Here is a 14,378-nt window from a genome sequence, read left to right as displayed (position 1 = left end):
CTTATTCTAAACGATAAGATCATGACTCAAGACCTCAGAATGACTGATAGCAGGTTTGTCCGATATGAAAGTTAATTTCATGGAATGAATCACTTAAAGACAGTAAGAGTTGATGACGAAACCACACTCTGGAGTTTGAAAAGAGACGAGGCTGCTTTAAGAGAGAAACAGGAAGTTGTAACTAGAAGCCATCTGAATACTAAGCCAAGGCAGAATGCTCATGAAGTAGCAACTTAAGTGGCAGTGTTATCCTGAAATCCTCAGGCAGCCAGACCGTCTTAGGCAAACCTTGAAAAAACAGTCCTTATCCAGGTTTTTATCTAAGGAATCCCGAGTAGACTGGAGAATGGAGAGACAGCAAAGGTTCATGTCAGAGAGGGACGAGTATCAGTTTCAACATCAGGGAGCGGTGGAGCTGCTTGTCTTTAATTTTTTGCTCATCCTTACCATTTTGACAATCTGGTTATTTAAAAATCATCGATTTCGCTTCTTGCATGAAACCGGAGGAGCGATGGTGTACGGTGAGTGCAGAAACTGTAGGATTGATGTGAAACTTGTTGCTTGGGCGTAATTAGAGACTTGTGCTCAGATGGCAAAGTACCGAAACTGGAGAAAACATGCTGATTGAAATGTCATTAGCTTGATGAAAGGTGCTGCAGCATAATGAATGCTCATCTCTATCCAGATGAGCTGCCAAAATTTGCCTTGTCACAAGAGTAAATGTCACAGTCATGTTCTCACGCAGCACATAATGCGAGTCTGTTGACAGATGCAGGTCCATTGTCATGTGGGGAGACAAACAGGGCTAGCTGTTTGTTTTTGTAATGATAGATATTGGGAAGTCACAGAGAGCAGCCTTCTTTCACTGGAGGGGCTGATGAGCTTTATAAAGTTCTAGAAATAACATCACTTAAACATGTATTGAGTAAATCCTCTTACATCAACTAGTTTCAAGAAGAAAACTTGCAGAAACGTATGTATTCCACCGCTACTATTGGAGTAATTTTGTTCAAATCTATTTTAATTATATGAGCATGTTTTATTTTCTTATAATACACAAGTTTCTTTATGCAGTGCTCTTCATTTCTTAGCCTGATTTCATAATTTCTAGTTTATAGTTATTATTAGTATGATTTACTATGTATCTTCTTTTTTGGAGGGAGGGACAAGGTGTGGAAAAGAATTTAACCTTTTAAGCTCCCAAGGTATTGCTCTTTCTGTGCAACTTCCCATGTCATTCCTTTCAGAAAGCTTAATAAAATGTGACAGAGATTATCCAGTATGTACTCTCATCTTATAAAGTAAAGTGTAAGACACTGGTGGTTTTAAAACTGATCTGATTTATGAAATAGTTTGCTTACCACTCTTAGCCTGATAATGGATAGGAACTTTGAACACAATGGAAACAGCTGAGGCATTGTTATACGTCACAGTAAAGAATATACTTTTATATTTCACTTCCCTTATTTTGGAAGTCCTAAAGCCTTTTATACCCCCGAGGTTCAGGGAACAGGATCCGTGCACATTTTATATGCTAACCATATGATGTCCTGATGATAACAATGTACAGTCATGATTTGAGACCATAAGAAATCGGATGCCTTAACTGGATCCCACTGTGAGATACTTGAGCTAGAAGGCAGAAGTTTTAGGCTAAGCAGTGTAATTTCTTTCAGGAGACTGATGTGCTGGTCCATTCAGAGCACAGTTAAGTTCCTTTCCATTGAGGGACTTAAAAAACATAACAAAACTCTCATTTGAGGGGAAAAACTTACAATCAGGTTAAAGATAAATAGTCAGACAGAAGGGAAGTGACACCAGCAGATGTAAAGCCCTCGGCGCCAGTCACTGCCCTTCTCCACCATCAGTGGACCAGGCTTTCTATTGACGCTTCTAATAAATAATCAAAGAGGGTATAGGATGTAATCTGAGAAGCCAGAAACAATGTAATTCTTGGCATTAAATTAAAGGGCTATATATAGTTTAGCAAAACAACACTGGTTTTAAAATTATGACCCTTTATTAGAGGGGAAGATTTCTTCACAGCCCTGAATTTGATTGAACTATGACTCATTTACCAATTTCAGCTTATCTATGATGGAGATACTGTTTTGTAAAACTTTTGATTAAATTTTGGTGACCTATTAAAATTCAGACATACTTTGTACTCACGACACATAAATGTAACTTTTACTTTTTAACATGAAAATTCCCAGATTAACTTTTAATCCTTAAAAACTGCATGAAATACTTTTAAGTTGTGGTTGAAGTCATAAAATATTAGCACATTTACTGTGTAGCACAGGGAACTATATTCAATATCTTGTAATAAACTATACTGAAAAAGAATTTTAAAAAGATTCGGTTTTACATATATATGTGTGTGTGTGTGTGTGTGTGTGTGTGTGTATATATGTAAAACCGAATCACTTTGCTGTACTCCTGAAACTAATGCAATATTGTAAATCGACTATACTTCAATAAAGAAGAAAAAAAATCAGCACATTGAGCAATAGTTGAGATAGCGTTTCTCTAAATTGCTATTCTTAAGGCAGTTTAAGCTTAAGGTTTGTGTGGGATTAAGTTGAGCTGTCTGATTTCTGTCCTTCTTTTATAAATTTTTTATATGGGAGTTATTGAAAGCAAGTTCTGAAACACTGCAATGTATAAGGATTATAAAAATTATGGAGACATCCACATATATGTATAACTATCCCATTACTAGAATTTTTAGTATCCTTGAGTTATCTTGAGCTGTATAAATCAGTGAAAAGACTTTTATTTTAGTGTTGTTTAGTTTTTTTTTATTGGCATAGAATTATAATTGTTGGAATTTAAGGAGATCTTAAAGGTTATTTTCTCTAGCCACCTCATTATACAGAGGAAGAAACTAAATCTCAAAGAAGTGAACTTCCCCTAAACTGAATAGCTACTCATGGCGGCGTCCATGTGATTTTACTCATCCACAGGTCTAATAAGGTTCATGTTCATCTCAAAAGAGTTCTCACTGATAATTTCTGAAAATAGTCCATATGGATAGCACTGGTGACATCTCATATTTCTTCTTCAGGGATGATCTAAATGTTATGTCTGAAATATTTATTAGGGACTTTCTGTCAGTGATATAATAAAATCGTCTGAAACTACAACAGAGAAATAAGAGGGACATTCAGATAAACCTTTTGTTGTTGTTGTTTTATTGGAGTATAGTAGCTTTACAATGTTGTGTTAGTTTCTGCTGTACAACGAAGTGAATCAGCTATATGTATACATATATCCCCTCCCTCTTGGACCTCCCTCCCACCTTCCCCCGCAACCCACTCATCTAGGTCACCACAGAGCACCAAGCTGAGCTCCCTGCGCTATACAGCATGTTCCCACTAGCATGGTAAGGGGAAGGGAGATGCCAAGTGAATGAATCTCCCAGTGGCTGTAACTGAATTTGAAATTCATATATTGGGAAGGAGTCAGAGATTGTAAGTCCAGCATCCTCATCTCACAGGTAAGGAAATGAAGACTTAGAGATATGAAGGTCATGTAATTAGCCACCGAGCTGGGCTATCTCTATTAAGAGATGCTGAAGATATTTTAAAATAAATAAATTCTTTCAATGATTGTCATAGAGAGAAGATGTATCTGTGAGATCCAGATGCATCCTCATATTGTTTATGCTTTCAAGATTAGTCAGATAGATTCTATTTTCCAGAAAGTCCAAAAGAATGAAATTTCAGAGTAAGACCAAATAAACCCCTTCATCACCAGAGGATGGAAGTCATGGCTCTTGTGAGAGTTCTGCCAGGGGCCTGGTGATAATCGATGGGGAAGAAAAGAAACAAAACTATGGTTCACGTTGAACTTCTAAAAGTTTTTTTTATCTTAAAGAAGATGAACACTTGAAAGTAAACTGTACTTCAGTCATCTCCATCTTATAGACAGATATGCTTGTAATGAAACAGCTTCTAAAATTGCTTGGTCCTGTACCTGACGCTTATCAGTGAATTTGACTAACAGTTCCCCTACTAGACTGACTACTGCTCTTACTCTCGTCAACTATTTGTATAACGTTTCATTTTCCTCTGCATCAAGGACCATAAATATTTTTCTAAGGCCCTGGATTTCCTGTTTCAGCCCAGCCAGCCTTTTGCCTTTCTGCCACCATTCTGCCGATATGTGTCAGTTATCCTTTAGAAGACACACTAGATGTTGATGCATTTTATCTGTATATGGGGAAATCCAATTAAAAAATTTTAGGGAGCAGGGTCTTAGGAAATGAGCAATTAAATAAAAGTGAGGAGAAAAGTGATCAAACAGAACATTTAACTGCTCTTTTATAGTTATTGTTAGGAACAATTTCCAAGTTGTTATATTATATGAAGTGTTGTAGAGGCCAAGAAAAATCATGGGTGGTGTCTGGTTTGACTCTGGAGTTCCTTGGAGATAATTCTGATACTCCAGATACAAATAATCTATCTTTCTTGGTATCAAGGGTCCTAGGATGCTTTTAAAAATTAGTGGCAGCATTTTAACAATATTTTTGCTTCACCAGGAACAGTGGTTGGTAATTGTGTCTCATGACATTCTACAGCTCTCATTATTTCAAAATCAAAGGATTAGAATCCATAATTGGCTTAAAGTATAAGCCATGATGATATTCACTTAAATTGGACTAAAAGCTTAAGAGACTATTAATGGTCAAAATATTGACTGGCAGCAGATGGTGCACTTAGCGCTGCTCACTTAGGGCCCTGTATCCACTGCTTGTTGTTCATAAAAGAAAAATTGCTCCTTGTTCCCTGATAGCATTAACAATACCATTACACATCACTGGGGGCTCCCTTACTTTGTAGGACATTCATAATGCCATGCATTTGAGGGTTGGGATCTGAGTTTAGGGACAGAACAATTTAAATCTCTTAGAATTCTACCTTTGATTTCACAGCCTTATAATATAAGGGACAGTCTCCAAATACAAGGGGAAATCTTGCTCACTGTTTAGTGGGCTGAAGGGAAATTTTAAGCCGCAAAGTTTAGATTTTGAATTCATTAAACTATATTATATTAACCTATTAGACTATGTCTGATGCTCTAAGAATATATTTAGCGGTTTCATAAGGCCAACTGAGTTCACTCAACAGCCTGTTTTTCAAGATTTAAAGAAAACATAGTTACATAGTCAAGCACTAAGGTTTTAAAAGCTATTTTTCTTAAAAAATCATAAGGCATTAATTTTATCCTAGCACTGCTTGGAGGTTCCTCAGGATAAAATTGTCTTGGTGGACATGGTGTGGCTCTCCCCTACTGATGCATTTTACTCTGCTTCAGTCCAGCCCTGCCTCCTTGACTGCTAGGTCCATAGGAGATGTTGACTTCACACCCTTCTCCCTGCCTGGAAGGCCCTCCTGAGGCTTTTTACTTATGCAAATATAGCATGCTTTATGGAGAAAGCATTGGATGCTCTCTTGGGGATTTGGGTTTTTAAATCCTTATGATTTTCTTTTTTTTCAGTAGCTAGATGCATTACTTTGGGCAAGCGATTTAATCTCTAGCCCTAATTTTCTTATCTATAAAATGAGGAATAAATGAAATAGAAGATTTCACTAACCTTCCTTCCAGCTTCAAAAGTCCTTCAAGGGCTTCTCTGGTGGCCCAGTGGTTGGGAGTACGCCTGCTGATGCAGGGGGTGCGGGTTCATGCCCCGGTCCAGGAGGGTCCCACGTGCCGCAGAGCGGCTGGGCCCGTGGGCCGTGGCCCGTGGCCGCTGGGCCTGGGCGTCCGGAGCCTGTGCTCCGTGGCAGGAGGGGCCGCAGCTGTGAGAGGCCCACATACCGCAAAAAAAAAAAAAAAAGTCCTTCAAAATTCAGGCTAAGACTGACTCCAACTTCAGGCCACTCCAAATTCAGGCCACTCCAACTCAAACCAATAGCTTTTTTTCCCAGAACCCTACCAGCCTATAATGACATCCAAGTCTTTCTCCCAGATGGGATTTTAATTAGTGTTATTTTACCATTCTTAGTTCTTCCAGTTCTGCTCTGATTTTATATGGAATGCTCAGTAAATCCTGTTGAGTTCCTGTTAGAAAGGCAAAGAGAGAAAATTATACCATCAGAACAGTGAGGTCTGGCTGTGGATTTGGGGATCTGTGGATGCATGTCATATGAAAACCAGAGTGGCTCTGATTTAATTTGAAGGGATCTGCAGGAAAGGTAATTAGGGTTAAGAGCCTAATGAATTAAACTTGCTTTCCCTCTTGGGGGAAAAAGAGGTTGGTTTTAAGAAGCTTCGGAGATCAGGGCCAGGTTTTCCATGCTGTAAAGTGTTAGCCAAAGAAAGTTTGAAAAAGTGGAAAAAATCAAAGATGTATAGCTCTGTGTAGGTTTTTAAAAGTTGATTTTAAGAAAATAACCTCCTATGTATCCTGCTGTGCTTCTGAATCACTAAGGAGCTACAGAGGAAGCCCGTAGAGCAAACTACTGTGTTGCTTCAAAGGATCCCATCTCAGACTCTAAAGGCTAGTGGGTGTGCACATCAAGAAAATGGATTTTTGATTTAAACTGTTTATGGAGATATTATATATAGTCTAAATGGTTAGGCAAGTGGTAACATGATAAACTAATGTTTGCTAAACATTTATTATGTCAAAATAACATAATAAAAATAACAATATAACAAGTAACAATAATAAAAATAGCTAACACAAATAGCATTTACAGTATGAATTATGCTGTCATAAGTACTTTACATATATTAACTCATTTAATCCTCACAACAACCTTTTCTTTTTTTGCGGTATGTGGGCATCTCACTGTTGTGGCCTCTCCCGTTGCGGAGCACAGGCTCCGGACGCACACGGCCATGGCTCACGGGCCCAGCTGCTCCGCGGCATGTGGGATCTTCCCAGACCGCGACACGAACCCGTGTCCCCTGCATTGGCAGGCGGACTCTCAACCACTGTGCCACCAGGGAAACCCAACAACCATTTTTTATGTGGGGAAACTGAGGCACCAAAAATTAAGTAACCTGCTTAAGGTCACACATACTAGATACCTAAGCTGGGACTCATACCTTGGCAGTTTGGCTCCATAAGGCCACTGGGTATCACAAACATGGGTGTGTTTGTGTGTGCATGTGTGTGTTGCATGGGGGAGGTATTGTCATTTTTATGTTACAGATGATGAAACCAACACTCAGAGACATAAAGTGACTTGCTGGTAACCACCAGGGCTGAACTTCAAACCCACGATCATAAAACCCATATTCTTTCACCTGTATCACACATTTAGCCCTAGAAGTGTTGCCGTTACTTAATAAATGTCTATTTTGTGCCAGGTGATAGTACTTTAGAAAGTTTATAAAAGAAAGACAGAGATTGAAAGATCTAACTACATACTAACCCTCATGGCTAATCATCACCATATCCATGCAGAAAAGGTCTAAGGATCTTCAGTTTGTATATAAGGAAACAAACAAAAAATTTACAACTATGGCCAAGGCTGCCCACAATAATTGGGAGAAACACCATCTTTGGAAGCTAGTGCTCTCAAATTCTGGCCACAGTTGTCCTCTCATCAAAGTCTGCTGTTGGTATTTAACTCTCACAGGAAGTTAGGAGTGAGGAGAGGTTGGGAAAGGGAGGTGGGTCTTTAAGTTTTCTTTTTACCTTGAGGCCTCAGAAACATTATACTGTCCATAGCCAAAAGCCCAGCATGGGAAAGACAGAAGGAGCAATATTGTGAAAGCACATCCATGCCAAGCAGCTGGGTTGAAATGTCCCAGTGAGAGTGATGAGGCTGACCCGGAAGCACCTGCCCCAGCATCAGGGAAGGCGGTGTTGCAAGTCCACAGTGATCCTGGTTTTAAATGCCTGTGATTGTCAGAATGGGTGGGGAAGGAACTGCAAATGCCTTATTCATGTGGAGTGTGCAAAACTAGGCTTTCATCTAATCTTAGTTTAATGGAATTAAATTTTTGGAAGGGACTGAAGATAAAATTACTTATACCTCTGGGCTCTCCAAGCTTGATGAAACCTGTGTGCATGAACCTGAGGTGACATGGATTTTGATGGAGTTCTATGACTGTGATGGCAGTCGTATTGGTAGAAACTGCTGTCTTACAAGACAGTGCTTCTCACAGTAGGGTTCCAGAAGCATCAGCATCACCTGAAAACTTGTTAGAAATGTATATATGTGGCCCCCGACCCAGCCTTATTAAGTCAAAAACTTGGAGTCCAGCAAAGCAGTGTTTTAATGAAACTTTCAGAGGTTTCTGATGCACTAAAGTCTGAGAACTACTCCACTAGGAAAATGAAACATGCAGTTTCTAGTTTTGTCTCCTTTTCTCCTATCTTTTTTCGTTCTCTTTTCATTACCCAGCTGTGATGAAGAGAGTTTGGGAGACAATCTCCATGTATTGGAGAGTCCCTTCCTCTTTCACTATCTAGAATACTTTGTGACATTTCCACCTCTGGTTTGAGAAAAAATAGACTGTTCTGTGTAAACATTATAAAAGAAATCATTTTGTTTTAGTCAGTATTTATCTAGGTAGATATCTCTATATTTCTTTTGTAAACTTCCTGAGATGATTTCAAGGAAGGGTATTAGCTACATATAAGCTGTGGCTGAGATAGTTTCTAGAGAAAAGTTACCTATAGTGTTATGTTAGGAATCCCGGAGTGCTGTGAAATGTGTGTGTTTGTGTGTGTTGTATGCACAAGTGTGTGCATGTGTGTGTTGTCTGGTATGCATCAAGGATGGATGTGCACATCGGGCAGCCTACCATGGTGGAAGATCTCATGGTTGGGACTCTGTCATTTCGCATATGACTCTAACCTGTGAGAAGGTAGAACTTTGAATGGATGAAGCATCCCAAGGTGGAACAGCTTCATGGACCACTTTCCACCTTGGAATATCATGGGATACTCTTACGAGCAGATGCCCCAGACAGACCTGTTCTGAAATCGTTATGGGGTGCTTTTCTTCAGCAAAGCAAGTTGATAGTGAGCCAGCACAAAGCAATAAATTATGTCCCTTTTAGCAACACCCACACCTTCCTTTAGTCCTTTGAATTTAGAAGGTTGGTGGGAGGGCAGAGAGAGAACAAAAGCCCTAAATAGCCAGAAGGCACTGTATATTTTTACTTTTGGTTCTATCCCTGACTAATCTCAGTGTAAAACTAAACTGCTAAAGGAAAATGTTAGGGAATGCATTTAGCATTTGAAACTCAAACCCATATCATCCCTCTAAATCAGTGTTCTGACAAAGGCTTTGATAAGATGGTAGAGGTGGATAAATATCAAGTAAACAGTTAAAAATTGTAGCAATATATATGTGTTAGCATACGGTATTTGTCTTTCTCTTTCTAAGAAAAAAAAAATGTCATGAAGAACCTAGGGGTAAGACAGGAATAAAGACACAGACCTACTAGAGAATGGAGTTGAGGATATGGGGAGGGGGAAGGGTAAGCTGTGACAAAGCGAGAGAGAGGCATGGACATATATACACTACCAAACGTAAAATAGATAGCTAGTGGGAAGCAGCCGCATAGCACAGGGAGATCCACTCGGTGCTATGTGACCACCTAGAGGGGTGGGATAGGGAGGGTGGGAGGGAGGGAGACGCAAGAGGGAAGAGATATGGGAACATATGTATAACTGATTCACTTTGTTATAAAGCAGAAACCAACACACCATTGTAAAGCAATTATACTCCAATAAAGATGTAAAAAAAAAAAAACACTCTAAAGCAAAAAAAAAAATTGTAGTGATAACACATAATATCTAATATTTGTGAGTGCTATCTTACAGTTAAATGGTGTCCACCGATTTGGCTTCCTTCGAATATTTATCACACCCTTTCCTTCTTCGTTTCCACATTTGGATCCCTAGTTCATATTTTTTAATCTGAGTGACTGAAATAACATCTTAGATTCCCTGCCTTAAAGAGTCTCCCACTATAAAAAGTCTTAAGAGTGGTAAAGAACGCTCTTCCTTGGCTTTATTTTATTCCTGTCATCTTGAAATTCCTCTTCTCAAATTCCTTTGTTAAATTCTTTTTCACACAAATAGACACTACTTCTGATGTTAACTTCCTCTCCATGTTCCCACTGTTTCTCAATTCTCTTTTCTCTCTTCGGATAATTTTCTCCAAACGCTCTTTCCTCTGCCCTGAAAGAGAACAAATCTGCCTCTTCAAAAGGAGCTCACTCTGTTCTTCCTCAGGATCTTCTTGGCAACTGTCTCTCCCTCTTGAACACCCTCTTTCTCTCAGCTGCACTGGGGTCCTTGATCTCAGGTGCCCTAGTGGGCCACCCAAACTGCTCGATGTTCCCGATTAGCACCCCACTTATTGATTTCCATGTGCTTCTCCCTATAGAGTCCACGCCCTCTTCTCTCCCTTGCAAATCCAGTGCATCCTTAAGAAGCTCCTCTGCAAAGCCTTCCTTAGCACTTTAGGGAGTGGAGTTAGTTGATCTCTCCTTTAGGGTTCTTTGGGACTTTGTACATTCACTTGTTAAAAAAAAAAAACTGTATCTGTTAGGATGTGTTCAACTGCTAGTCACAGGAACCCTGACTCAGACAGACTTAAGCAATATGGCAATTTATTGTCTCCCATAACTAGAAGTCCAGAGAAGAGTAGTCTTCAGGGCTGGCTGATTCAGCAACTGCTGTTGTTTTCAAGGACGCAGGGTTTTTTTTTCCTTTTCTCCGCTCTGCCATTCCCAGTGCTGACTTCAATGCCAGGCTGGGAGCGAGGTGGGCATGGCAGTTCCTGGTGTCCTGACCAGGCACAATAATAGCCTGAGGAAGAAGAGAGTTCATCTCTCCTCGGCCCCTCTTTTAGGATGTCAAAACTTTTCTAAGAAGCCTCCTAGCAAGCTTCTCTTCACATTTTATTGACAGGAATAGAGTTACATGCCTTCTAGTACCAGTTATCAGCAAGGGGAATAGAAACACCCTTGGGACTGAGAGAGAGGTCACCTTACCCTGAGTACATGTGGGGAGGGATGGTTAGCCGAAGAAATCAGGGTTTTGTTGGGAAAAAGAGGGGATAGATGCTGAGTTGCCAATCAGCAGTGTCTGATACCCTTTATTAAGCTGAAATATCATATTACGTAGTTTAAGGATTTATCTTGTTTTTCCAGTAAGGGACAATACCTCAGTTATTTAGATCATTCTTGGTAGCCACTCCGTGCATAGAGAGTGAAAGAACTACAAAACTCAGTTCTTCAATCTTCATGTATTAACTACATTTTCTTGAGGCTCCTAAATTCTCTCCAATGTCACGTGGCATTTGAATGTACCTGTGTGATAGTCTGGTGCATGTGAATAGTTGGGCTTGTTGCTTTGTGTGACTCCTACAGGAAGAGAATCTGAAAGGAGCCCGCTGGAGTGTGCCATGCAGTGTGGCAGTGTGCGTGATAGCGTGTGCACACAATCATTGGTCTGAAATAGCCAAAGAGATTTCAACATGTTGTGTTTTAAAAGCCATCCTGTTATCCATTTCATTATATATAAATATGATCATTATATATAAAAGTAAATCCCCATCTATATTCCTCTGAGAAAATTCTCTTAAGGATAACATTTCAGCATCATGTAGAATGACTAAATAAGATGCAGGGGAACTGGTTATGAAATGCAGGCTTAATATAAGAAGACACTTAGGAAACCCTCGTACCTTATTCTCACTGGAAATCAGGATCATAGGCTTGGGCAGAAGGAAGAGGCCTGGTAGGATTAAAATATTTTAATATTTTATGATCAGGGCCATATTTTATTCATTTTTATAATTCCCACAAGTCCTAGAGCAACGCCTTCCATGTCTGTAGCATGAAAGCAGAAGGAGGGAGGAAGGGAGTGGGGTTTTCTCATATTTTCAAAGTGGAGAATGGAGAGCCAGTCCAGAAAGAGGAGGCTCATATTTCTAAATGTTTCGCATTTGAGTGCTCGTGAGGCTCTTTCCTCCTTCCTTCCTGCGTCCCTCCTTTCCTCTCCCACAGACATCACCATGTCAACTGTATGTCAGGCATCCGCTATGAGAGTTATATTGCAAGCTCTGTAAGGACAGGAACATCACAACATTTGGTGTGATGCTCCTTACATGTGACATTTTAAAATGTCGGTCACTAACTACATAAACTCAGAGGATCCTTTTCTTCTTGAATCCAAGGGAGTTTGTGGACTTGGAGAAAGTTGGGTTATAACTGCCTACAGTGTTTGGCTTTTCTAGAGAAAAAAGAGATGAAGAATAGCACAGCTTCTGCCCTCAACAGTCTCATTATCCAATGGGGGTGACAAAGCCAAACTCTACAGAGCACTGCTGAACAATATATATCTTTATATAAAATGGGGCCCAAAAGGGTGTGGTGCAAACTATAAGTACTCAAAGGTTAGGGAACTTAGTGAGTACAGGCTGCATCAGAGCACAGGTCCCCCAGCTGGGACTTGAGATGGACTTTGTAGGATTGTGAGGACCTTAGGGATGAGGTCTGTTGTCCAAGATCTGTCTTGGGGGTTTGTGTGCTTCTGGGGCAAGGTCAGCGTTCACTAGAAAGCAAGTTCCCACTGCTGTCACCCTGGTTGCCCAGATGCTCAACCTTGTAGACCCAGGGGATGCATCTGGACTAGAGGTTCTGCTTGGAGAAGGTAATGCCACCAGCCGGCCAAGTGACAGAGCTCAGCAAAGTGTCATGCTTGTGAGGATACAACCTGGGGTCAGGGCTATGCACACATGTGTTTGTGGTATTGCTTTGCTGGGACAGGCTGCCTCCTTTTCTCCTCGGGCAGGTAGGGTTCTGGTTCATGGCTTACCAAAGAGAGTACTGGTTTGTGTCCATAAGTCATGGTAGACAGTCCCCTCTTTTCTTCTTCTGTGCACAAGTGGTTGATGCTCTGTTTACCCTGTATCTTTGTGGGAGTATAAAAATAACCCCTTTTCATTAGCATTTTCTTCCTACTAGCAATCCTACTTTATCTGTCACCTGCTGTCCTGCAATACTGGGCTGGAGTGTGTTAACTCAACATTCTGTGTTTGTGTCAGCATACAGCTAAAGCTCTTAGTGGCTGTCAAAAGCATTATGAGGCTCTATGAGTAGGTGTCTGGCCTCCAACATTAAGGATTTTCTCGTTGCTGCTACTGCACTCAAATGGGTGGGTGCATTTGTTAACCGAGTGCATGGTGAGGCTGCAGCTTCCCCACTGGCCCTTGTACTGTGCTAAGATGTTGATTCCTCTCAACTCTTGGGACTGGGGAAAAGGAGGGCCAGGGCCTTCTGTCTAGTGTGTTAATTTGGGTCCTCCAAGAAGCAGATGCTGGAGAGAGATTAGCTGTGCAAAATGTTTATTGGGGGAAAATTCCTTTGAGGAAAAACGGGGAGGGAGACTGCGGATGCTGGGCCAGCTATCAGGTCTTGGAGCAGCCCAACCAACCCCTGTGGAGAGAGGGAAGGAGGGGAGGCTGCGTAGGAAAAGGTATAGGCTGCGGTGCAGTTCTAAGAAAGGTTGGGCAAAGCTGATGCGGAGTCTTTGAGCCATGGTGACCCTTCAGAGGAGTCCCATATCCCTGTCTTAGTGCCCCTGCTGCAATCAGTCATTGGCTGGGTTCAGCATGACTGCAGTCATGAATTCCAGACCATTGGTCAGACTACACACTCCTCATAGTGGGAGATCTATCTGCAAGGTGCATTTTCATGGCTATTACATCTGGTCATCTCTGGCAGCGAGGAGCTTACTCCACTTACTCCAGTGTGACGCTTCTTGAAGGCTAGAACCAGAGATGGTACAGAGGGCCAGGCACGGCCATTTAGCTTTTGAGGCATTGTATGAATTTAACCACAGAAACCCAGGTACTAAGCACTTGTTATTATGACAAATACTTGTTTCCCCTGCTTGAGAAAAAATGGTGGACACTACATGTTTACTTCTTGCTACCGCACTGAAAGCATATTGCAAAAATAAGCGGCTCATGGCTCACCCTTTGGGAATTTCAGATATTACCAATACAGGTTCTCTCCATTCAGGCCCTATGCATGTAGTACCTTGTTTCCCTTCTTTATATCCCACTTAGCAGAAAGCAGAGGTCATAGTATCATCCATGGTAATTGCCAAGTAACTTTTAGAAAACGAGTCCTTCCTAGGATTCCACTAGAGTGTTGGAAAAGTGATGTTCTTACACAGACACCCTAAACCATGTGCAGTGTATGTGGTGCGTCTTCCCTTCTCTTTCCTGACTTGTTTTATTGTAGTCATTTGACACTGCACATGGAAGGCTGCCCACTGTTCTATGATGGGTCAAGTGCTCATGGTGGTTACATACCCATCACTTATTTTTGCTTGCTGGCAAATGTTAAGATAAAATATTTCTCACTATTATGGGGGAGTGGGC

General features: G+C 40.8%; 1 protein-coding gene across 1 annotated transcript in view; it reads left to right on the top strand.

Moving 5' to 3' along the window:
* Window positions 1–212: 212 nt before the first annotated feature.
* Window positions 213–14,378, top strand: part of SLC9A9 (solute carrier family 9 member A9) — a 569,241-nt gene continuing 555,075 nt past the window's right edge. The window contains exon 1 of the mRNA XM_032631496.1: window positions 213–521. Within this exon, the coding sequence (XP_032487387.1) occupies window positions 347–521 (175 nt within the window). The 5' untranslated portion in view covers window positions 213–346. The remainder of the gene's footprint in view (window positions 522–14,378) is intronic.

The sequence above is a fragment of the Phocoena sinus genome, chromosome 4 (assembly GCF_008692025.1).
Source record: "Phocoena sinus isolate mPhoSin1 chromosome 4, mPhoSin1.pri, whole genome shotgun sequence".
NCBI lineage: Eukaryota > Metazoa > Chordata > Mammalia > Artiodactyla > Phocoenidae > Phocoena > Phocoena sinus.
The sequence above is the reverse complement of the archived record's forward strand: the minus strand, read 5'-3'. Positions and strand labels throughout refer to the sequence as shown.